Source organism: Eutrigla gurnardus (assembly GCF_963514095.1).
Source record: "Eutrigla gurnardus genome assembly, chromosome: 9".
NCBI classification, from domain to species: Eukaryota; Metazoa; Chordata; class Actinopteri; order Perciformes; family Triglidae; genus Eutrigla; species Eutrigla gurnardus.
In genome coordinates this window covers 2,943,087-2,968,489 of record NC_139923.1, presented here as the reverse complement: position 1 = coordinate 2,968,489, position 25,403 = coordinate 2,943,087, and the positions used below count along the sequence as shown (strand labels likewise).

The 25,403-nt window shown below is 42.2% G+C and overlaps 1 protein-coding gene across 1 annotated transcript; it reads right to left on the bottom strand.

Annotated features, from left to right (window-relative positions):
- Positions 1-732: 732 nt before the first annotated feature.
- LOC311019029 (ceramide kinase-like) lies at positions 733-23,891 on the bottom strand. Its single transcript, XM_084018190.1, has 13 exons — positions 23,549-23,891; positions 12,087-12,224; positions 11,626-11,748; positions 11,409-11,534; positions 11,250-11,316; positions 10,902-11,047; positions 10,265-10,339; positions 9,255-9,407; positions 8,405-8,510; positions 8,110-8,189; positions 7,145-7,350; positions 6,021-6,235; positions 733-5,926 (listed from the first exon to the last, which is right to left on the bottom strand). Exons 1-13 carry the CDS (start codon positions 23,682-23,684, stop codon positions 5,839-5,841), a joined length of 1,659 nt encoding a protein of 552 aa, XP_083874316.1. The 5' UTR covers positions 23,685-23,891; the 3' UTR covers positions 733-5,838.
- Between the last annotated feature and the right edge of the window lie 1,512 nt (positions 23,892-25,403).

Sequence of the window (25,403 nt, the reverse complement as noted above, 5' to 3'; positions counted from 1 at the left end):
TCAAGAGGAGTCAGCAGTGATCAAACGGTCGATACAGTTGTTTTTTAAATCACCACAACCACGAGAGGTCCTGGAGCACACAGTCATAAATACAAGTATCAGTATCTAGCAGGATGTGAGATTTTAGCCGTGGACAGACAGAACAACCCGTTCTCACGTCCAACTCTTCTTATACCAACGTGGTCAGAGTCCCTCGCCACATGAAATCTTCATGGAGCATGTTAGTGCCTAACACCAATGCAAAAACGCTCTTTTGTCATCAGTAGTCATTAGTGTCATAAGTCTCGTGAACTGTACTTCCGGTTCCCTCGTCTCAGGTCAATGGGATTTTGGTTAGATGTCCCATATTAGATCTGTGGTGAACACAGGGTTAATACGTTTTTACGTTTTGTTCTACGATACAAAAGACATCAGTAGAAAGGCCTCTAATGAATTGAAGTGTTGGTTGCTAACAAGTGGCTAAATGAGACTTGAAAATATCACCATGCCCACCAGTCATGCAACCATGGTAACATGCATTTTGTACTCTTACTAAAACCATAAAGTGCTGTTATTTATTATAAAATAAATTATTTTGCTGACCAAAACATGTGTCATCATGAACTTGTGTTTGCCACAGCGTTTTCTTTTTTGCAATAATCCAAAACTCACTCCTGAGACCGGGGTCCCTGCAGCACTGCATAATTCTTTCAGTGGTCAGATGTTAAGAATAAAATGAGAATTTGTACACAGAAGAGTTGAATATGTTTTTAATTCCTGATAGTTGAAACCGCTACAGCAGAAGAAGATGATTACAGTGCAGATTACAGCTCCTTGGATCAAACTAGATTCCAGAACAGATTAAACTACAGTGTTGAAAATAAATATTACTTGTTAGTTGGACAGATTAGGGAAAAACTAAAACGTCGCTAAACGTTTCAAGAGCCTAAAAAAATCATGTTGAACTCTGCTAATCAGAAAGGTAATTTACTTAAATTAATCCTTATATTCAAGGCTAATCCTTCATTGTATACATTCTATATGCTGTTCGCAAAGACACAAAACAAGAGATGATTTGATTGCACCCTTAACTCTGTTCAGTTTTGCGTTTACATTTCACTCTAAGGTCCCAGCATTTATAAATCTGCTTAATGTAATGACAAAATCTGCTTCAATGTTTTCTCTGCAACCTGTGGAGTAACAAGAGGGAATTCAATTTTAAGTTTATCAAAACGTGATCAAAAGGTGCAGATTTGCATTGCTAGTGTTGACCTCTGAGAGAACGGAAAGCTGGGAAAATTGAGAAGGCCATAATGTTAGCTGTTGATGCAACGGTGTCTCTGAACTAGTTAGCGAGGCCAGCTGGCCAACTGCTAGCTGGTAGAGATACTGTCACAGAATGTGAACAACATCTTTTTGGAAACCGGTGAAATGGTGATGTCATTTGGTCATTCCCAAAATCCCCAAAGAATTATCTAGAAATTACTGAAATTAAACCATTTCCCCCACTTAGTTGCTGATACATGTTTGCTCACATCTCATTTTAATGCAATGAAATAGATTAATTGCAAGTTCATCTACTTTGACGCGCAAATTCATGCTGTTGACTAACAGGAAGTTGTCATAGTGCTGATCGCTGCATATAGTTAAGTGTTTATTTAACCTCTAATGCCCGATGGTGTAGTCTCCCAACCAGACCTGCGAGTGGTCACTACGTCACCCAGCCTCGAGCACGGCCTTGTTGTGAAGAGGCGCAGCATTTCGCAACATTAGCTAGTAGAAAGTCAGCTAGCTAGGCAGTTAGCTAATTCTAGCTATCACCTGTTAGCAACTGAACAATAGCCTCGCTCACCGGCTATGGTCGGCTGATAAAGTATTTATCACATCATTATCACAAACATGCTAATTCATGTGCCAGTTCCTGGTTTGACTGGGCACGTCATCTCAATACTAAAACACAGACATTTCATTCATCAGCACAAACCGCTCATTGTACACAAACAGTTATTTCCCCTCCCTCAGTCACCGTCATGATCAACACATTTGGATTGTTGAAGCTTCAGCAAACATTCAGACTCGTATCAATACAATGCTGGGAGATAAATCCACATGGGACAGTCGGCTGAGCTGGAGGTCTTCGCAGGTCCACTCAGTACGACTGTGTTGTAGTCTCATCTGTAACCATTGTATTCACGTTGTACATTAATGGAGCACGACGCCAGCGTTGCTGCGCTCTCTACCTGCCTCCACATGTGGACCAGGTCTGACATTTGGAGCTGTGAGGACCTCTAAGCTGAGCTGCACCTGTCAGACAGACGGCTACATCATTTAACCCTGTCTGGTGTCGGGTCAGATTAGCATCAAGAGAAAGCTGATTGGTCGGTGTTGTGGCGCATTGTGAGATGCTACTGGTTCCCTCATCTGTCAGTTTGAGTCCAGCTCAACGTCAGCAGAGAGGAAACAGGATGGATGTCAACAAACAAACCACACACAAGAAACAGCATGTACACTGACATTCCAGTGCCCATAGTCACCTTCCTCTCCAGGTCAAAGTTCAAATTATTTTCATTTCATCCATACGGGGCTCTGTAAGTAGTTTGGAAAATAATTATATTATTATTTATAATCTATTTTTCTAGTGGCACTAAACGTTGATTATTTGTCCTGAGGGTGATGGAAGAGGAAAGTTTTAGGGGCTCATTAAAATCCAAAGGGTTCATCCTCTTGAAAGCAGGAATGCGTTTGGGTCATTTGAAGATGATCTGAAACGATCTTTGCTGAGGCTTAGTGAAGAAAATGCAACTTCACCATGAATAATATTACAAAAGAATATGGAAAAAACTAGTATAGATGCTGCTACATTCAGCATGTATTGTGTTGTGTTGTCGGTCACCCTGTGGACACAGTGGAATGTAGTATTTGGCTACGTCAGGCTACGACATGCCCAGGTCTGCTGCTGTGGACATTTCACATTCAACACATTGACCCTGAAAGTAACCCTGTGACATGGTTGGTTATTTGCTTTGTGAGCGGATGCTTGAATATCAACATTGGATTTTACAGTGCACAAAAACCAGAATTCAAAGAAATTCAAATCAATAATACAAACATTTAGGTTAACCATTAGGTTTGCAGATATTATAGACCCTTTTAGGTATTGACCATATGCATTCACATGTTGGCAATGACATCCAATGAGCAAGCTTTAAACACAAAATTAAACTCAAGATCAACAGAAACCCGACAAGAATCTCAACTGTTTCAGTGCAACAGGTGTTACACTTCAAAGCCCGACCGTGTTAACTGGTTCTGCTGAATGAGTCCATAGTTGCTCGTAGTAACCTAGTAAATTGTTGCCGTAGATAATAAACACAGATTATTGGATTTATAATGAACCGAAGGCTTTTACAAGGACACCCACATGTTCTGTGTGTGTTCCACAGCTGCAGCAACGCATTCGGCTGAAGGACGAGTTAACACGGTGACTCATTAAAGCACACACTATGTTAAATCCCAGCCAACTCAAACCTCTGAGTCCATGTGATGTTTGACGTTCTGTACATGAGCACGGATAACGCAGCTGGATCATGCTTGTTACAGGCTTTTGCCACCAAATACGCCTTCAGAAATCCTGGGCCACTTGCTAATGTATTCTACCCGCTCAATAATAACATGCAGATCTGGAAAGTCAATTTGTTGAGGTTGCGTTTGCAACCGTTGGAGCTTAATGCCCTTACATAGCTTGATAAGCTGTTGCACGCTGCTGGATTTCTCTGGCAAACTGTGCGCACTTAAACATAAATCATCATTGTTAAACTGTAAAAGGGTCTGTTGGATGAATTGAAATGGGATTTTGGATTCTGGTCTCAGATGAAACCAAACATGGATGTCTGAACCACATTTTATCAACGTTGTTGAGACGTTTGAGTCTGCATCAAAGTGCTCCAGACAGAGGTACTCTTTTGATCTTTTGTTGAATGCAATCTTATTTGCATCATAAAAGGTTCAGATTATTAAATTGAGGTTTTCCAAAACAAAATAAACAGACGGACAAGTTTAACACATCGTGTTACACAAATCCAGGGATTTTGAGGACAGAGCATCTGCAGTTTGCTGATTTGGTTTGATTTACTGTGAGTCCTGTGTTTGCTCAGTTCACTTGCATATCGAGCAGAAATGGAAGATTGAAAACATTTACACACGTTCAGTTTGCTCAGCCACGACCAGTTTGACTGACATAAACATCTTCTTGACTAAAATGATGGGTTTTTACGTTTTTCTAAATTACTGGGAATTAAAATATGTAAAAATACAATTTCATAAGTATGACTGAGGGAACACGGAGGACTGGAGACTAATCTGACAGACCTGTTTGAGAAGCAGAAACTAAATCTCCTGACCTACATGACCACGTGCAGGAGATTTACTTCCTCCAACTCCTGACCCTTAATGACTACATGATCATAGGAATGACTGGCAGGTGTCCGGCATCATTAAAACATGTAACAGATCATTCCAAATGATTTCAAAGTGCAAATAAGCTAACAATGTCAATGTCATCTATTGATAAGCTGAAAAAATACAAAAACTCAGTGTGTTCTCGTCTGTTCCACTCGAGACAAGTCAGAATCAAATCTTCCACAAATCAGAGAAAAGTCCAGAGATAATGGAAAAAAGTGCTTTAGACCGGATCATTTGGGCACTAATAAAGAATTTGGAAAAATACCTAATTAATAAAAATCTTAGTTAGCAGACTATTTGAATAATGTCCGCGTGAAAGCTGCTTTACTTTCAGTTCCAAATAGGGGTTGAGCTCATGTCTAGCAGTAACGGGTGAGAATAATCGGTGGCCGGGATCAAGACAAGTCAAAACGCCTTCAAGAGACTGTGATGAGTCCGAGGTAAAAGAAAGTGATGTCTGCAGCTCGACTATGTCCACACAATAAAATCAAAAATACAAACGCTAATAAAGACATGAAGCAACAGGCTACTCAACTCTAGTCCTCGACAAGTCTGAGCAGTTTGGTGATCAAGTCAAGGAAGAGTCCAAATGGGGTCATGTTGAGACCCGTAACAGCAACTCTGCTAACCCAACACCTGGACTCATGGACTCTGTCAGAGTTGGCGGCCAACACTGAAAAAAGTCAAATTCAGGTCAGAAGTGGAACAGCCACAAGACTCCAAGACTCCAAGAGTCCAAGTTCAGAGTCAGAGTCAAAATGGCCCAGAGACAGACGAGTCTAAGTCAAACCATCTATGTGACCCAAAACAAGTCAGTCTCCCTGGACCAGATCCAAACCACTTCAAGTGCTTCATCCCACTCTAGAGGCAGTGACGCACAGCATTCTGGGCGACACAGCTGGTTTACTATTATGTTACTGTTACATGTCATTTGTAACCTCCAAGTAACAACATCATCAAGTCATGATCTGAGCATAATAAGACAAAATATCATCAACCAGGACAGCCTCAGTCCAGTCACGGAAATCTCCTCACGTCCCAGACACCCGGCAGCCATTCTGTGACCCAGAAAACGAACCCAATCTGAGGGTGACGCTTTTCTCTCCAGGTCAGACATTTCCTGATGAGTTCGTTATAACAGCTGCCGTTCAGGACATTTAAAGGAAACCACATCTCACTTCCTGTCCGTCTGACCTGGAGAGGAAAGTTTCGTCTCGTTGCCAACGTCTAATCTTTGTTGAGTGAGTGTACAACGTGTTGACAGCTGGGTAAATCCAGTCCAGTCCCCCTGGTGAGGCTTGAGTGTCACATGATGGCGGCAGCAACAGTGAGGCGGGCCGAGGATGGAAACGGGGAGAGGACTCCAGTGTCCGACCGGGGAACCATGGGGACGTGGGCCTACATTGCACAGGGGTTGGTGAGATCCTCGAACACTGTTGGTTCTTCGATGCCTCGAGCAAACAGCTTGATCAACTGGCAATGCACTCTGGGAAAAAACAACCAAGGAGAATATGTTTGGAAATGTAACCCGTGTTAAACTATTTGATGATAGTAAAGTAAGTCCCAGAGGGTCTTGGCACCTGACGTCGATTGCTGTGTGGGTCAGAATCTCGCCGTCGCAGTTCCAGCTACTGTAGGCGGGGGCACAGCCGCACGCTGGGTGGTCTCTGCAGATCTGGCTGAAGATCTGGTGTTTGCCGTTCTCCCGCAGGTCCAGGTCCGAGTCGCTCTGGCAATGACGCGGTGTGAAGCGGAAACGCCGCACCCGGTGGACCTCAACAAAGGTCAGGTCAAACTGGTCAAGACAAAAGGAGACGGTGAGGGGATCTGGAGGAAATTACCTCTGAATTAAAATGAGAATTCATCATGAGAGCGAGCGTTTCTCTAAGCGTTCAGTAAAAAAGAACTCTGGTCCCTTTGCTCAGTTGCTACAGTCTGTCTTGAGTTGGTGTGAAAGCTACCAATTTTTCATTAACAATACTAATAATGCTCATAATCATGTCTTCATCAAAAATATAATATATACATCAGAAGAATTAAAGTGCTGCAAACACTGAGAGTCACCAGAATGTATTTTCCCTGATGATACAGGATGATAATCACCAACATGTCCAATCAACAAGTTCCCTCTGGGTTGTTTGTAAAGTCAGTTTGCGCCCCAGCAACCAGATTAAAATGCAACATGGGGGGCGGTAGGTGGTGCAGTGGATAAGGCAGCTACCCCATGTACGGAGGCTCGGCCTCGGCGCGGAGATTAGGGGTTCGACTCCCGGCCCGGCGATCTCCTTCGCGCATGTCTTCCCCCTCTATCTCCCCTTTCCACACTGTCTCTCTCTACAAAAACAATAAAAAGGCTTGCATGGCACTCTAGCCAAAAAAATCATCTTTAAAAAAAAAAAAACGCAACATGGATCATTTTTAACCCTCAGTCTGGACCAAATGCACCACACCACAAGAGCGACAGTGGGTTGATGAAAGTACAACAAAGTTGGTATGAATAACTAAATAATGCTAGAAATAGACTTCCATAGGTTCATATTGAGCCTGTGATGAGGACCCACACTGCTTCCAGGGATCAGTGATCTGCCCCAAACATCCTGATGAGTGCAACATTAGTGACTCCACTGTGTGTAGTCTCTAATGTTGATGAACAAGGATCCAGTTGTTTTATCATGATGATGTGGCGAGGGTCTTGATTGGTTACCTGGTCGTCTTTGCTGGTGTGTCGTAGGAGGTGTCTGAGGAAGTCGAAGCGAGAACACTTCCGGACCAGGATGAGGTCGGTGGTGCCGTCGGCCAGGTGAGCAGCAGGCGAGAGGCCTTTAGGGCTGCGAGGACAAGCACAGCTCATACTGGCGGCGTTTATAGCCAGGAACTTCCCTCGGATTGTCCTCCACTCGCTGTCATCTTCTACAAGCAAACCACCACCCCCACAAAACACAGATTTGACTAATTTACTGTGGAACACGTTCATATTAAACATGCTTGAATGCAGGGTGTCAGGAGTAAAACCACAGGCAACAGTGAAAACATTCAGTATGATCCAGCCCAATCAGATACCAGCATGGAGAGGAAACAATACTGAACAGCTTTTATTTATTTATTTTTTAGATTTTTTAAGGCATAGATGCCTTTTATCTAGCAGTGGACAGATAGGAAAAATAGGAGAGAGAGGGGGGTGTGACATGCAGCTCCAGCCGGGATTTGAACCGGGGTCGGCTGGGTATGCGTACGTGGCATACACTCTCACACACTCTAACCACTCCGCCACCTGCGCGCAAATACTGAATAGCTTTAAGAAGTCAAAGCTCCTTCTTGACCTTGGAAATGTCGAACCATTTACAAAACATCATGCTCATAGTGTGCAACAAATATTCTCCTCCCCTCAAGAATAAACACACAGCCCACAACTCAATAAGGCGTCTCCTTCCAATTTCAACCTTTTTACACATAGATATTAACTTTCAGCAGCTTTTTTGATCAACCCACATCGTACCAACTGGTAACATCACATATGCTGCTCACGTGACATCTCTTTCAAGTTTTACATCATTAGTTTAATAGAACGGATCAGATTCGTTCATTTTGACCAGTATCAGACAGATCCAAAGACTCATTTTACTCATTTCACCGTTTCCGAAGCTCTGAATGAGGATTTGTTGGACTCACCGCTGTCCGGTGCGTTCTCCACCTCGTACCTCTCAGCTTTCTCGGAAAGTAGATGCCCGTTGTGCTGACAAACCACACAGCTGGAAAAAAAGACATGAGAAACAATGACATGGTGTTACCACAACAGCACTGTTAGTTACTCAGTTAGATGAGCTGGACCAAGTCATCTTGAAACTCAACAGAATCAAACTGTTGTAGATCATCTGAACTGAAGCGAGTTGGACACCACAATAAAACTGTTCACTAACTTGTTCAATTAAAACACAATGTCACATCCATGTAGCATCACTCTCACCCGGAACGACACCTAGCGGCGTCCCGTGGCGTTCCCATGATGCCTCTGGCTGGCAGATAGGACACCGTTCCTTCATAATAATCGTGAGACAGGAACATCTTCACACCTGCAGGAGTCAGCGGCATCAAGGTCAAGAAACACATTCCTCTCGCCGTCATCATCAGTACACAGTACAGTACACAGTACAGTACACAGTATGTTTATATCCGAAAAAATTGCCGTCCTTTCCTCGTCAACCTAATCGTTATGGAAATAAAAGTGATTCTAACAGCTTTACGTCGGGAGAGGATTACCGATCACATACAAACAATATCCTTTTTGCGAACAGGAGTTTTCTGAAATGTTTAAGGACATTTCTTTGTTGAATTTGGCCACTTATATTTACCGTTTAATATGTGAAATATGATTAAAATCATAACATCAATCGACTGTTTCATTCAGTTATACGCATTAAGTCGGGCCGTAAACGTCAGCCACGCCAACTATCTCTACTTTGATGCAGTTAAGTGGCTCCGCTTTCTAAGGATGAGCTCGTTTTCTAGATAAACACTCAGTAATATCTAATAACTCTCTCCCGGTTGCCATGGTGAATTGTAGTATCGGAGCTCCATTGATGATGGCTTTGTAGAGTCGGCAGGTGCGCGTAACTCAGAGTTTACATACTCAGAGTTGACAGAACTAACTCAGAACTGCTGTTCTGGAACCCAAAACTCTGAGTTGCCCATTTCAGAGTTGGTCAACTCAGAGTTCAGGGTTAGGTTTCTGGAATACCCCCCAGGAAGCTTCGGTTGCTAATAAACAACAGCAGCTTGATTTCCCCAGAAGAAATGTGAACACTGTTGTATTCTACCTGAGAGGTCATATCTGGCAGGCCCCATCCAGCGCTTCCTCTCACTGTCAGTCAGCACGTCGCCGTAGAAACCGTAACCCAGTAAGGAGACGGAGTACCGCAGGAAGGTGTTGTTGTTGTGAACCGAGCTCACATCCATTGGCTGAGAGTCTCCTGCACGCACGCACACACACACGCACACGCACACGCACACACACACACACACACACACACACACACACACACACACACACACACACACACACACACACACACACACACACGCACGCACGCACGCACGCACACACAGCTGAACTGTGATCATTTCATTGTTTTTGTATTTGTTTTTTATCCTAGTATCTATAAACCCTCGTTGTGTACTTGTACTACTACAAATACCACACTACATATCCGGTACAGTATGGCAGAACTGACAATGAAGTTGACTTTGACTTGAAGCTAAACTGATATGACTAGTTATTACTATTAATATAACAAGTGCATTTTCAGAGCCCATTTCCTGAAGGAACACTAGATGGCAGCAGAGACCAGAGAAAGCAAAGTAAGGCACATCACTGGGTTTCCGTTACACTTGGTGTGACTGTGTTAGAAAAACATCGATACAATCTTGAGGTAATAGAAAACATTTGGTGTATAAAGCATCAGAGAACAGTGAGTCCAAGGTGACGTCCTCTGATGTCTGGTTTTATTTGACCAACATTCTGATCATTGATGCAACACAAGGAGATGGATTCTCATGCATGTCATCATGAAACTGTTACTGGATTATTAAACAAGTTAACGTTCTGTTGATCAACTAAACTACTGTGTTAACTGTTCAGTAGATATTTTTGTAAGAAAAGTGTAGATCAATAACATTTGAATGTGCGAAGATATTCACCAAAATAAAAGCATCCTTTGGTCATTTATGATGGCCACTGGTCTTTTGTCCCGTGTCCATGTTAGACAACCTGTGTGGTGCGGACGTGATTCACATTATAATCCATGTGTAATGACGCCATGTGACTGACCCACAATGATGTGCAGTGCAGAGGTCACGGGGTCGTTGGTGCCCACGGTGGCGAAGCAGATACAGTCTGTTGAACCTGAAACAGACAAACAGATGGTATATTGTTTCTTACGCCTGCTTACATGCAAACTTTACACACTTTACACCGACGACACACCGACTGCACCCAACATCAGCAGCCTTTAATTAACCAGGTGAGCTGCTTCTCCTCCACTGCTGCAGAGAGAATTAATGTCTCCCTGAGGACTACAGTGTGTGTGTGTGTGTGTGTGTGTATTTATTGAGCACTTAAGCAAAACAACAGAAAACACAAAAGGACACAAACAAACAGTAGAAACGAGGCCACAGTCAGTAACAGCATTTACACCCTGGTCACAGAAACTCCTGCTCTCTGATTGGCTGTCAGACCTCTCCACATAAACATGGTTCTCACATCATCAATGTTTACCCTCAAGCTCTAACAACCCTCTGGAGCCATCAGGGAGCATGTTTTATTAATGGTGACACAACCTTATTCATATCTCGTATATATGTCGAGAGATGCTGAGAAAACCAATCACAAGTGCCGCTAGAAGCAACGCATCTCAAATCTTACGGACTGCCACTTTAACTAAACAAACAACATCAATGTTTCTGACCAGCAGGAATGATTCCAATGTGAATGGAACAGGGAAGCAGAGCTTCATCCGGACAGTTTGGATCCACGCCGCCGTCTATCTGCGTCCTCCAGATCAGGCCATGGATGATCTCGCTGAACATGCCGTCACCTCCAACACACACCACCCTGAGAGGGAATCAAAGTGTTACAGGGTAAAGTTTCCATTTTCATCATTTCTCTGGCTAGTCAGTATGTTTACAGTCTCTCCACCTATAAGCAGTCTGTGATAGAATAGACACCTGTTCTTTGTGGTTATTGTATTTAGGCAGTTCACCTACAGTATGTATGCTGTCTTTGCTCCGTGATGTCGTGGAAGAACTAAACTCACCCATCAAACTTCTTCAGCTCCGCCTCCGTCTTCAGGTGGTCCCTTGCATAATTGGCATACTCTGTCACTATGACAACAAACACACAGACACAACGTGTTAGATGTGTAATCCTTGACGCAGGAAGCCCGAGGACAGGAAGTGAGTGATACAGGACGTACCAATGACGTGCGTGGAGACGCCTGCCTGAGCAAACAGTGGAGCCACCTTCTGCTCGTAGATGTGCTTTCCCTGTCGCTTCCCGCTGCACGGGTTTATGTAGACCAGCAGGTGTTTGGGTCTGCTGGCTGCAGCAACAACAACGACAGTGTTACTGATGATAATGGCAATAATCAATCACGTGTGTGTCGGTCAGTGTGTGTCGGTGTGAAATCGTACTTATAGCGGCGAGCTGCTCTCTGATGCTGCTGACCCAGTGTTGACACAGCACCCCCTCTGGACAGGTGAAGGTGACCTCGGCACACCGCCAGCGGTGCTGCCGACCCCTCTCCACGTACAACACTGACACACAACACACACAAGTCAAAAGGCTTCATTTAGAATTGGCTTTCATTTTCCAGGTGTGTTCACTGTATTTACAGATATGTTGCCAGGTTTGCTTGTTGTGTTTTTAGGTGTGTTTCCAGAACAGTTGTCCACATCTGTTTATTGTACAGATGGTTTTGTATTATATTTCAGGGTGTTTTATCAAGTCTTTTCAGGTGCATGTCCAGATGCGCCTGAAAGTTGTTTTGTGTGTGCAGATGATTTCATACTGTGTTTTCAGATGTGTTGAATACATTGCCAGTGTATTTTTCATTCATGTTTCCAGGTGCAGGTGTGTTTCCAAGTGTGTGTACCTGTGAAGGTCTGCCTGCAGTCCTTTCCTTCTCGCTCTTTGATCGGTTTCCAGCTGCCATCGTCTTTTCCACTGCTGCAGTTCTCCTCTTCCTTTCTGACCGAGATGATCTCTGACACTGACACACTGTGACACACACCTGCGCGCGCGCACACACACACACACACACACACACACACACACACACACACACACACACACACACACACGTGAGTGTTGATCAAATTTCCGAACCTGAAATCTCTGCAGCACATGAACGCATCACAACTTTCATATTTCACATGATATTTCAAGAAAAGACCTGGGGTGCAGTCGAATAGTCAAAAAATAAGGTCCTAACTCCTATTCCTATCTCCTATTCCTTGACCTCTGGGGAAAACGTCACGGGGTTAAGGAAAGGCGATAGGAGAACTCAAAAGGATTTAGGAATAGTCGACCGCGGTGCTCAGAGAATCCGACCGGACTTTCACTAAGCTACGTCATTATAACGCGGCCGCTGATGATTGACAGCTGATGATCGGCACCGGCGATTGACGTGCGTCTGCGCTGGAGAAACTACAATAATGGACTACAAAAAGCGCATCGTCCACTTCTCCACATGTTGGTTTTATAAACAGCTGGTTCACTGACCGGCTTCAGGTCCAGCAGCTCCTCCTTCCTGTTTGACCGGTTGCTTTATTTACTTTTCATTTGTGGTTTTAGTTTCGTTTTTGTCAAACATTTGTAACATGATTGAAATAAATAAATAAAAAACATTCAATTATTATCACTGTCCACACATTTATTATCACTATTCCAATTACTATATGTCTGCATGAAAGTCATTGTTAAATATGTAAATGCACATATGTTTGTTTTCATGAACGGCCGAGGTGTGCGGCACTTTAAATGTTGCTCTCGCAAAGAATTGTGGGTCGGCGTAATCTCCTTTCCTATGGCATAGGAAGGTCCGTTGCATCCTATGCTAAAGGAGCTCTGAAAGGAAGCATTGGAGCTCCTTTCCTTTGCATTTAGAGAATTCGAACAGCTCTTATCATGGCGGCCACTTGTTTACTTCCGGGTCACTTCTTCAGTTAGGAACCTTCCTAAGCAAAAAAGACTATTCGACTGCACCCCTGAAACCTGAACTAGAACTGAAAGAGGAACAACAGAAGAAAACATTCACAGTGGGCTGAGTAAGAGTTATTTGGGGTTTTGAACGTCTGAACTGAGCTGCATGGAAACTAGAACCTCCAGGTGCTGTTCCAGAAGTAATGAAACCTCATTCGAAACACACGGATATAGTAATAACCTAAATAACTACAAACCCAATAAAATAATAAGAAATAATAAAAAGTGTTGATACAATAGGGTAATTGCATGCCAACTCAGCCACCCTTGTACCCATGTACATGACACCTCTCAGATTTTGCTGAAAAGCGGTGAAAATATGCCTTATGTTACCAAACAAAGGAATCTGAAGTTTCAGGTCAATATCTCAAACAGTTTGCCCGTGGCGTCCATTTGAATTTCAAGTGCCACACCCATTTTTGACACTCATTTGGCCTCATTTATAAAGCGCTTTTATTCAAAGCACTTTACAGTAATGACTGACATTCACCCATTCATACACACATTTACACACCGACGGCGGAGTCAACCACGCAGGGCGACAGCCAGCTCGTCAGGAGCAATTAGGGTGAGGTGTCTTGCTCAGGGACACCAGGCACTCAGCTAGGAGGAGCCGGGGATTGAACCGGCAATCTTGCGGTTGCCAGCCAACCCGCTCTACCTCCTGAGCTAAACCCCCCTTTTTGTCATTTTTGGAGGCCCATAACTTCTGTTATAATAGTGATAGAAGGCTGAAAATTGGTCTGTTAGTTCATTGTAGTTTGTACTACACAATTCTGAGAGAATCAACATTCCTTACTGTTTGGGTGAGAGGTGGGTCACCAAATTCCTAAAAAAAAAAATTGACGGCATGTGTGATTTTTCACTTTTTGGGTGCCCCTAACACCACGATTAATGATCATATTTATTCTAAACAGGATTATTTGTTATATTTGGGACCTTTGCTCTTGCCAAAATGAATTTGAAGGGTATGGTACCACTGGTGGGGGTTTTATGGGGGTCCTAAAATCCTTTCGGGCAGAGGTGACTCTTTTGGAACCCCATATTTGGACCCCCAAATGACCGCGTGGGCACTTGATGATCCTAATGGGATTTATACCAGATAAAGATACATATTTGTTCTTTTTAATGAAATAAAACCTTTGACTATGAAGCTCCATAATATTAATTTTATTCTTCATTATGCACCATTTTGGACATTTTTAATGAACTACCACACCAATTGTCAGCCTTCTATCACCATTAGAACAGAAGTTATGGGCCTCCAAAAATGGACGCCACGGGCAAACCATTTAAGATATTGACCTGAAACTTCAGATTCCTCGTTTGGTAACATAAGGCATATTTTCACCGCTTTTCAGCAAAATCTGAGAGGTGTTATGTACATAATACCCCAATATTGGCTGTTTTCACATGGAATGAACCAATATATAAACCTACACTTTGAACTGGTTTACAAGTAAACATTTACCTTTTCTGTGCTTTGGTGACACAATGAGTCAGGAAAACCAACATCATTATTTGCCATCCAATCTAGTCATTATTTACACACCACCTGAGGCCTTTAGTTTCCTGTTGATCACATCTGTGTCACACATTCACACGTTAAATAATGTTGAGAAAAGGAGGGAGGAAACGGATATACAGGTCAACTTTGAGAGGTAAAACCTCTTAAAAGCTTCCGTTATGACAGAGACTACTGAAAGAAAATTGAGTCAGAAGATGTAATGTTGACTGCTGTAATGTCATCAAGCAATTAATGAAATAAAATAAATGAAACAACTAAAAATAGCAACTTCATGTACTTGTACATGTACCAAAAAAAGAAAATGTCTTAGTGGGGACAAGTGGTGGCAAAAAAAAATGTTTCCCCATTTTGATTGATTGTACACAATGATGTGTCCAAAACTAAAAAAAAACATTCAGTTTATAATAATAAACATTTGAGATGCTGGAATTAGAGATGCAACAACTGACAGACAACTTGTAATAAAATAAGATTATGGCAGATTATCTGATGAGAAAAATAACATGAACCACATCATAATTGCAGCCAACATTCTGACTGCCAGCGAGCAGAAAGGAACGACATCCTGATTCCAGCTTTAACACAGCCATGAGAATGATATCCCTCTGAAGAGCTCACCCTGACACACAAAGATATGTGGGCAGAAAAACTGGAGAAGAGACATGACAACAATTCCCAAGATACAAATCACAGAGCTTCAAATTCATGTGTTTCTTTTTAAGATTTTGGAGGCATTTGGGGCCTTATTTGACTATTATAATATATACAAACTTACACTTTAACCTGGTTTACAAGTAAACATTTACATTTGCTGTGCGTTTTCGTGACTGACTGAGTCACGAAAACAAACATCATTATTTGACATTCTCACGCATTATTTACGGACCACCGGAGGCCTTGAGTTTCCCCTTGATCACATCTGTCACACATTCACACGTTACATAATGTTAGTCCTGAGAAAAGGAGGGGTGTACCTGCTGGAACTATGCTAAGCTAGGCTAACGGCATCCAGACTCCAGCTTTAACACACAGACATGAGACTGATATCCCTCTGAAGATCTCACCCTCACACAGAAATAGAATTATATAATTAACCCAAAATAGAACGATTCCTTTAGAGAACATTTGTTTTCTGAAAGCAGCAACACATGAATCTACAAAATGAAAAAAAGTAATTACTGTTGAGATACTGAAACTATTGAGTCAAACTGCAAACACTGACCCAGGAGTAGAGAGGAAAAAAGCAACGAAACAGACATATTCTACTCCATTCCAAAAACATGAGTTTTATTCCAAAATGTGGGGTTCGATGTGCCAAAATTCTCTTATATTAATATAATAATATTTTTTAATTAATTTGCACCATTTTGGAACAAAACTGCAGGTTCATATTACAGCCATCAAACACAGAAACATGTTTTTTTAAACAGCAGCACCACAATCAAAACTAAAGCGAGACGTGACCCACTGTGTAGCGGGAGCAAAATCTCCTACCTGAGTTTGGTCGACGAGGGAAAGAAGGAACACAAAACCCTGCAGGAGAACCACATGGTTACTAAACACCCCACACAGCTGGGTTCACCCAGGAGACCCTCAACCTCAGTGTTTCCCTAAAGAGAACAGTGGGGAACATCCACAGTATGGAGTCCCAAAACTAACTAAATCTAAATGTGTTATGAAAAATATATAACATTTTTCCATGGTGATGAAAGCTGACTGCATATACACTATGTTGCCAAAAGTATTCGCTCACCTGCCTTGACTTACATATGAACTTAAGTGACATCCCATTCTTAATCCATCGGGTTTAATATGACGTCGGTCCACCCTTTGCAGCTATAACAGCTTCAACTCTTCTGGAAGGCTTTCCACAAGGTTTAGGAGTGTGTTTATGGGACTTTCTGACCATGTGTATTTGTGAGGTCACACACTGATGTTGGAAGGGAAGTAGAGGTGTAACGATCCATTTGATTAATCGATTAATCTATTGTCAGTCCTATTGATTCAACTAAATCGATCTGTTAAAATAAATAAATAGAATGAATCGTTTCGGCTTCACCAATAATCGATATAAATGCATTTAATCGGATAAATCGTGATTCTTACTTATGATTAATGTTTTAATACATTTAAGACACTCTCTCCCCTGTCAGCATGTAGCCTATTAAAAATAACTAAGCATTATATTTTTGTATTCAGCATAAAATATTATGCAGGACTACTTTTTTATAGTATGTTAAATAAGGGTCATTCCGTGCCAACTAGGGCTGAACGATTTGGGAAAATAATCGAATTGCGATTTTTTTCCCCCAATATTGCAATTGCGATTTAATATGCGATTTTTTATTTTATCCTCTTTTTTTCCCAACAAAGCCTAATGAATGATTTAAATATGACCAACACAATATTAGATACATTTACTAAATGTAATTTAGTGTAAAATGTTCTTTACCATAGGCTGGGCCTATTTGTTAGAATTAAATTAAAAGATGTATAACTTGAAATAAATGACATTTTTATTTAAATGCTCATTACAGAAACATCTGTGGCTTTGCCACTGTGCATTTAAGTAAACAAAGGCATGCACTTTGTAAACACTGTGCAAAATTTACAGTCTTAAGAAAAAAAATATTTAAAATGATATGTATCTTACTGCTCCCAAGTCAGTAACATTTCACACAACTGAAACATAGAATTTGCCTCTACTACTAAAATATTTTGTAAAATCAAAGTAAATAAAGTTTTAAATAAAAAACGGAGAAATGCACTTTTAAATTAAACAGTAAAAAAACAATTTAAATAAAAACAACATAAATAACATAATATATAGATCAAGTACACAACAATAACACACCACACAGACTAAAGTTCACTTTTTGTATGGCACTGCCAGCCATAATGATCCAACAGTTTTGTTTTCAGTGGCTCAAAGGTTTTTTGCTAAGAAAACCAGCATATTGACTTTTGCTGGCTTCAAGGATGAGCGAGTGCAAGTCACAATATTCCCTCCTGTGCTAAAAAGACGCTCTGAGGGAGCGCTTGTGGCAGGTACACAAAGATACTTGCGGGCCATGGTGCACAACTGTGGGTAGCTGATCTTGTGCACCCTCCACCAAGCCAAGGGATCATCTTCTCCATCAATGGCAGGAGTCATCAGGTAATTGTTTACCTCTGCCTCTGCGACATCTTCAGGTTTTACAGGCAAAGAAGGAGAGGCTGCACTGGTCTTGAAAAAACTGCCAAGAGACCTCTTAGAGGACTGTGCACTTTGAGGCATCTGAACAGTTTCAGTACGAGACCTCTTCTCCTATTAGATGAGAAAAACAGCCATTAGTTTTCCAGTTACATTTTACAGAAAAATTGTGTTTTTGTGAAATACATAACTATCATTTACCTGATGATATGTACGTCGGGCTACTTCTACCATCTCTGTCTTCAGTCGGGTCTTGATAGCAGGGATGTTGTCAGTACTGATGTACTGTGTTTTGAACCTAGGGTCAAGGAAACAGGCAACATCCAAAAGCTCCTGGATGTTTGGGTCTCCATATTTGCTACTGAGGTATGCTAGGACTTTGGTTTTTATCGATTTAGTCAGGTCAGTGTCCCCAGCATCTTCAGCCAGGACTGATGTGGCAAAAAGGTGGAGAACTGGCTTGAGGTAGGAGATGCTCACATACTCCTCTCCAGAAAGAGCATCAGTAAACTCCCGTAGAGGATGCAGTGCCTTGTGAATTGACTCCAGCACGTCAATATCCTGCCAGGTTGGGATGAGGGAGCGTGCATGTCGATCACCGGACAATACTTGAGAAATGGCTTTGGCCTGTTCAAGCACTCTGGCAATCATCATTTCTTTAGATCCCCATCTTGTTGGGCACTCAGTTATGAGGTTGTGCTCAGGGAGTTTGAGCTCCCTCTGTGCCTCCGTCAGTGCTGCCTTCTTCTTCCAACTGTGGGAAAAGTGCCCCACCAGCTTCCTGCACAGCGCTGTTGCCCTTGAAACTCTGTCATCTTTGAGTGCATTTTCTGAAACAAATAAAAAGTAGTGTATTACACACAATTTGAGTTTTGTGATACAAGGCTATCACTATTACACACTCACATTCTCTGTAATTCTGAAATACACATATCCACACCCGTCCTCTATCTCTCTCTCACACACACACAACACATCAACAGTGTGTGTGTGTGTTAATTTCAAACATGTAAAAACAAAAAAAGAAAATAAATGCAGGTGGGCATTTCAACACAGACAGACATATAAGCACATAAAATCAAAACATAATATTTCAATTTACATATTATAAAAAGGAGTGGGAGTAAGTATGCATTTATTTAATCCCATCCACTTTCCAAAACTCAACATAATTTATATATTTGTATATTCAGCTTCCTGATTACTAATCAACGCATCTCTCTCTTTTGCGCGCACACACACACGCACACACACACACACACACACACACGACATGATAACTTACCAATGGCAAGATGTAATCTGTGGCCGAAACACTGGAGCCTCGTCCAGTCATTGAGCCGTGCAGCCAGCACCATATTTGAAGCGTTGTCCGTCGTGATGCAGACGTGATTCTCCTCAAGGAGATCCCAGCTGGCAAGCCCTTCTCTCAGGCCGGCTGCAATATTCGCCCCCGTGTGGTCGTCTGGGAAGTAGGTTGTTTGTAGGCAGCGAGCTCTGAGGTTGCAGTCTTCATCAATAAAATGGACTGTAAGACTCTGGTACGGCTCAGCTGTGCGGCTTGACCACATATCAGTAGTGCTAGCAAAACACTTCACCGTTTTAAGCTCCGCGGCGACTTTCTCTTTGCACTTTTTGTACAGCTCCGGTATGGCAGTCTGACTGAAGTATGTACGGGAGGGTATACTGTACCGTTTATCAAGCGTATTTATCAATGCCGTAAACCCAGGCTTGGTCACCGTGCTGATAGGCATCATGTCTTTGGCTATGAACTCGGTTACTGCCCGAGTGATTTCTCCGTGTCGTTTTGAATTACGCTCATATGGAGTGACACTTTCAAACATGTCGGTCAGTGATGCCTGTCTTGAGGTACTTGGCTTGTCTGGCGCACTGGTGCTCGGCATTCTGGCCATACAACTGTCATACATTGATTTGTGGTATTTTTTTAAGTGCTGGAACAAGTTTGTAGTGTTACCCCGTGAAGTAGCAACGGGAGCACGGCATGCTCTGCACAACACCTGACGCTGCGCAGCATCTTCTTTTTTGTAACCAAAATAGTTCCACACCACCGACGTGCTGTTCCTCTTCGAGACTAAAGTCTCAGCTGTGTCAGTTTCTGACGGTTCCGTCGAGCCAGAGGCCATTGCGCAACAGGTTCAGGGGCAGCATGAAAAGTTGTTGCTGCCGAGTTCTCCACTCTTTCGCTCGCGTCACGTGACCACCTTGTAATCGCGCAAGTTGCGGTTAGCAAATCGCGTTGTATCATATCACGAGATTATCGCAAACGCAATTAATCGTTCAGCCCTAGTGCCAACTCAGCCACCCATGTACATGACACCTCTCAGATTTTGCTGAAAAGCGGTGAACATATGCCTTATGTTACCAAACGAGGGGACTCTGAAGTTTCAGGTCAATATCTCAAACGGTTTGCCCGTGGCGTCCATTTGAATTTCAAGTGCTTTTTGACACATTGGAATTTCGCATTTCATTTGTTGGCATTTTTTGGAGGCCCATAACTTCTGTTCTAATAGTGATAGAAGGCTGGAAATTGGTCTGTTAGTTCATTGTAGTTTGTGCTACACAATTCTGAAGGCAGAATCAACATTCCTTACTGTTTGACGGCCAAAATTATTTTTCACTTTTTGGGTGCTGCTAGCACCACAATTAATGATCATATTTATTCTAAACAGGATTATTTGTTATATTTGGGAACTTTGCTATGCCAAAATGAATTTGAAGGGTATGGTACCACTGGTGGGGGTTTTATGGGGGTCCTAAAATCCTTTCGGGCAGAGGTGACTCTTTTGGAACCCCATATTTGGACCCCCAAATGACCACGTGGGCACTTGATGATCCTAATGGGATTTATACCAGATAAAGATACATGTTTGTTCTTTCTTTTAATGAAATAAAACCTTTGACTATGAAGCTCCATCATATGAATTTTATTCGTCAAATGCACAATTTTGAATTTTTTTTCCAGAAGTCTGGAATGTAGATCAGGCAGAATTATTGATGATAAAGCATGAAAATAGTCGAAATAACTTAGTATTATGCTCAGTGATGGCAAACAATTAAATATTTAGACTGCTGGCCATTAATTTCCTGAAAATCACAAATGAACCCCTTATCCCCGATGAAAGAGACCCGCCTGTGATAAGCGACTGTGACAAGTCTGCAGGCCATTGATGCAAACCATATTCTGACACCAATGGAGATGTTTCAATGGGCAAAAGAAAACATAGAGAACATTACATTCTTCTTTGTTAGTGCAGAAAATATAAAAAAACACAAGGAAACGTACGAATTGGAGAGACGTTACGCCTCGGCCAAAACGATCAGTGGAACACGATCGCATCATTGCTTTATACCAATTTCCAAAGATAAGATACGGATGAAAAGAATATCATAGGATACAATATTCACAGATGTCGATGCAGGACAACAAGCGGATTCAGAACACTTGGATACAGAACACCTGGAGGCAGAAAACTACATTTTCCAGCCAGGAAAATACATTGCCTGTAGCTATGATGATGACTGGTTCATTGGAAACATTGTTGAACGTTCAGATGAACATGGTGACGTTTTTGTGAAATTCATACGGTACTTCAGTGAGCCTGCCATTGACAGAAAGAGTGGAAATCCATATGATTGGTGGAAACACAACACCAACAGTTTCACCAGACTGTCAGCTTTGGCAAGGCAGTACCTCTCCTGTCCTCCCTCCTCTGTGCCGAGCAAAAGAGTGTTCAGCACCATAGGGAATATTTATGAGGATAGGCAAAGCTCTTTGAAAGGAGAGAATGCAGAGAAACTTTGCTTCTTGTACTACAACCTGCCTCTGCTGGACTGGAGCTATTGAGGATTGACTGATTCAGTACACTACCTCATATACTGTTTGCAATTTATATTCTGCTGTTGTTGTTATTTATCAGAACTTATATAACTTAACAGAATTTGTCTCCAGTCTTGTTCGAAGTTATATTTATGAAGCTTACCAAGTCTTTTAATACTGGTAACTTTGTGTTTGGTTGTTGTTGTTATTGTGTTTTTGTTCAAAGGACTTTAAGTTTTATATCTTAAGTTTGTATTTGTATACATTTAATTTATCAGAACTTTAATATATTTTGATGTTCCTCTGTGACAATATTGTGACAATTTAATAAAGTTTATTTTTAAACTGCATTATCATATTATTTTTGTGAAGACTCATAAATAACTACACACCACTACACTAACATTTGTATCGGTATCGGCCTTCAAAATCGTTTATCGGTTGGGCTCTAGTAGCGATTGACTCTGCAGGAAGTTGGTGACCTCTGTGCACTATGTGCCTCAGCATCCACTGACCCCCGCTCCGTCATTTTACGTGGTCTACCACTTCTTGGCTGAGTTGCTGTCGTTCCCAATCGCTTCCACTTTGTTATAATCCCACCCAGAACATGACTGAAACTTTACTGACAAGTCACATCTCAAATTAAGCAGAGTGGATTTTGGCATTTTTTAAAGCGACGGAGCATTGCCCCATGTCCTACTCCAGTACCGCTCATACCACAACTCTGAATCATGCCCAAGCCCAGCCCAGAATGCATCTGTGTCATCAACATTATTTTCAGTCAAAAAATGGCTCAATAGCTAAGTACTTGTGCGTGAGTAACTATGGTGCTGGAGCACAGCTCTTCCAACCGTGCCAGGGCCAAGGAAGTGTACCGTGCTTGAGCACTCACACTAGTCAAACAAACTTGACTTTGGGGGTCAAATGTGCTAGGGCACAGTAAGGATTGCAAGATTAACACCTGAAATACAAACACACACACTGCCGTCTGTCTCAGGTTGATACACAGCTGGACTTCGATCCCCAGAGACACCGAATCAGGGGAGACAAATAAGAGACACAAACAACTGTGTCAGTTAGCTTTTTCTTTGATTTAAAGACAGAAGCTACAAGCCTGTGGACATAGAGACGTTGACTACAACTCCCGAAATGCATTTCAGTAATCCCCCTCACTCTTTGTAAACAGTTTTTTACTTAAAGCATGGAGACAGGAGCCTCTTCTAGAAAAAAAAAGTCTAGATTAGTTCACTATAATTAATTTCATATTCATATGGTGTGTTAATAATTCGAATCTACAAAGTAACTTGATGTCAAATGACTGTCGTAGAGTAAAAGTACAATGTTTGCCTCTGAATTATGTTCCACTTAAAACAAACGTAAAATGGAAGTACAAGTACTTAAGAATTGTCTTTGACTACAATAGCAGTTGCTTCTCCAAGTTCCCCTACATTTAAATCAGTGTAATACATGAGGTTTGTATTGTTCCCCGCTGCCTGCAGCCTCACCGTGACCTCCACATATTGTGTGTCACAGTGGATGTGGTGCGCTATGTAACCGGATGAATCACGTCTCAGTTATTATTACAGCTCGGACTACATCATATGTTGTTCAGAACATAAACGTGTGCGTTTTCTTCACGTCCAAACACCGTCTATGCGTCCAACATGTCCTCTGTTTGTCCCCAATGCCCTTTGTTTATCACACAGGATGTCGCGGTGTGTTCAAGGCCGAGCGACACACAGACAGAGCGAGGTAATGATACATGGACACAAACAGATCTTATCCGAGTCTTACTGGGTCTGAACGGGTGGTACACTGGGCTGGAGATCCGTCTCTTCCAGGTGAGCAGGGACCGGCTCAGGCTCACATCGTACGCCGCGTTTCTGACGCGCAGCTCGGACAGCAGCAGCAGCCTGCCCGGCCTCTCCATCTGCGTCTGTCCGTCCTGCTCCTGTCCTTCAGCCGGCTGAGGAGGCAGCAGCAGCCCGGGGACGGTTACCTCTGCCCGGGCATGTTCTCGTTGCGTGTTCGGAGAGGCCCAAAACGACGAAAGTTACTATCAAACAACAGCGGACTCAGAAAAAGTGTGTCTATGTAGCGGATTTCAGTTTAGGATGTTTTTGTTCTGACAGATAGCGGTTTCTTACCGGAAGTAGGAGGGGCCTGGTGGCGCGTTCACGTGCTGCCAGGAAAAAGATCCCACTTTTCAAAATATCATTATTCACATATTTTTTGCATTGCACTGTTATCCAAGCTTGTTTGCGTGACATTAATAACGTTATTAACAGGAAATGTACATGCTCAAATTAAAAAGTGGATCTTTATTTTCATATTTTTGGTAACTACTCTGATGAGATTTGTGTTGATCATTATTTTTTTTCTAAAGTCTTCCATCTTTATATTGTAGCCTACATAAATCCTTAGCAGGAAACATTCAAATACTGCATTGAATTTAAATACATTAAATGTAATACAATGTTATGTATAAATAATGTATTATTTACTTTGACGGGCTGCATGGTGGTGTAGTGTTTAGCACTGTCACCTCACAGCAAGAGAGCTCAAGTTTGTGTCCATTGCGGAATTTGCTTGTTCAACCCGTGTTTGTCTATCCAAGCTCTCCAACCGTCACCCACAGTCCGAAGACATGCAGAAATGTGAGTGTGCATGGTTTTCTGTCTCTATTGGTCAACCCTGTGATAATCTGGCGACCTGGTCAGGGTTTACCCTGCCTTCACCCAATGTCAGCTGGAATCTGTTCCAGCGACCCTGAACAGGAGAAGCGGTGATTAATAATGTATGGGCTTATTTTGGCTACCTTGTATATTTTAGTCTGTGAAAGCTTTATCGTAGGCAACTGGCCAAGCTTGAGGTTTTTGAGGACATTTCGCCTCTCATCCTGATCTTGTGGGTACATTTTGGTGCTGAAGGGTACTGATGACCACTAACTTGTGCTCCAGTGGGTGTGTGAGTAAAAAAAAACAAGATTGATCAGGGTGTGAGGTTTTCCTGTATATTTCAATGTTGAGGCCAAAAAGGCTAGACTATTTCCTCTGACATCCCCCCAGGTGAACTTGATGTTGTTGTCCATCGCAACAAATCACCCGAACGTCCCGATGGCCTTTGGCACGAGTCTCTGCCATTGCGCCAACTTAATTGAATGTAGTGCTGTGTCCACAATAACAGACCATGTAGAACAATGATCCCTGAGCTGAGCAGGCCACATAACACGGGTGATAGGAATTAAACGAAGCCTCGAGGCAGAGATTTTGCTTCGACCATTTTTTGTAATCAAATTATTCAAGTTACTTGAGTATTAATTGCAGCCCTAGTTGAGAATCATTTGCAGTAAAATATAGGCCTTTCAAGTAGGTTTATGGTTTGGGGGCAGGTAAACCGAGTGCTTTATATGTTCACGAGTGCAGGCCCTGCAAGTCAGGACATGAGTCATGGCTATGAATCTGAACCTTCTCTGCGAAGAAAGCAACAAACTAACGACGTGTTTCGTCCAGACGACTCCTGAACACCTGCCGCAACTTATATTGATATTCTATCAGTCTCAGTGTAGATGATCTATATGACTGACGTTGAACTGCTGTCTCCACATTTGAACAAGTGAACCAAACACTGCTTTCTTGTTTTTTGTTTT

Coding starts and splice junctions, on each gene's coding strand:
- LOC311019029 (XM_084018190.1), bottom strand. CDS start 23,684: ATGGAGAGGCCGGGCAGGCTGCTGCTGCTGTCCGAGCTGCGCGTCAGA. Junction 10,340..10,901: donor CATTGGAATCATTCCTGCTG/GTCAGAAACATT, acceptor TGTCTGTTTCAG/GTTCAACAGACTGTATCTGC. Junction 8,190..8,404: donor GCCGCTAGGTGTCGTTCCGG/GTGAGAGTGATG, acceptor CTTTTTTTCCAG/CTGTGTGGTTTGTCAGCACA.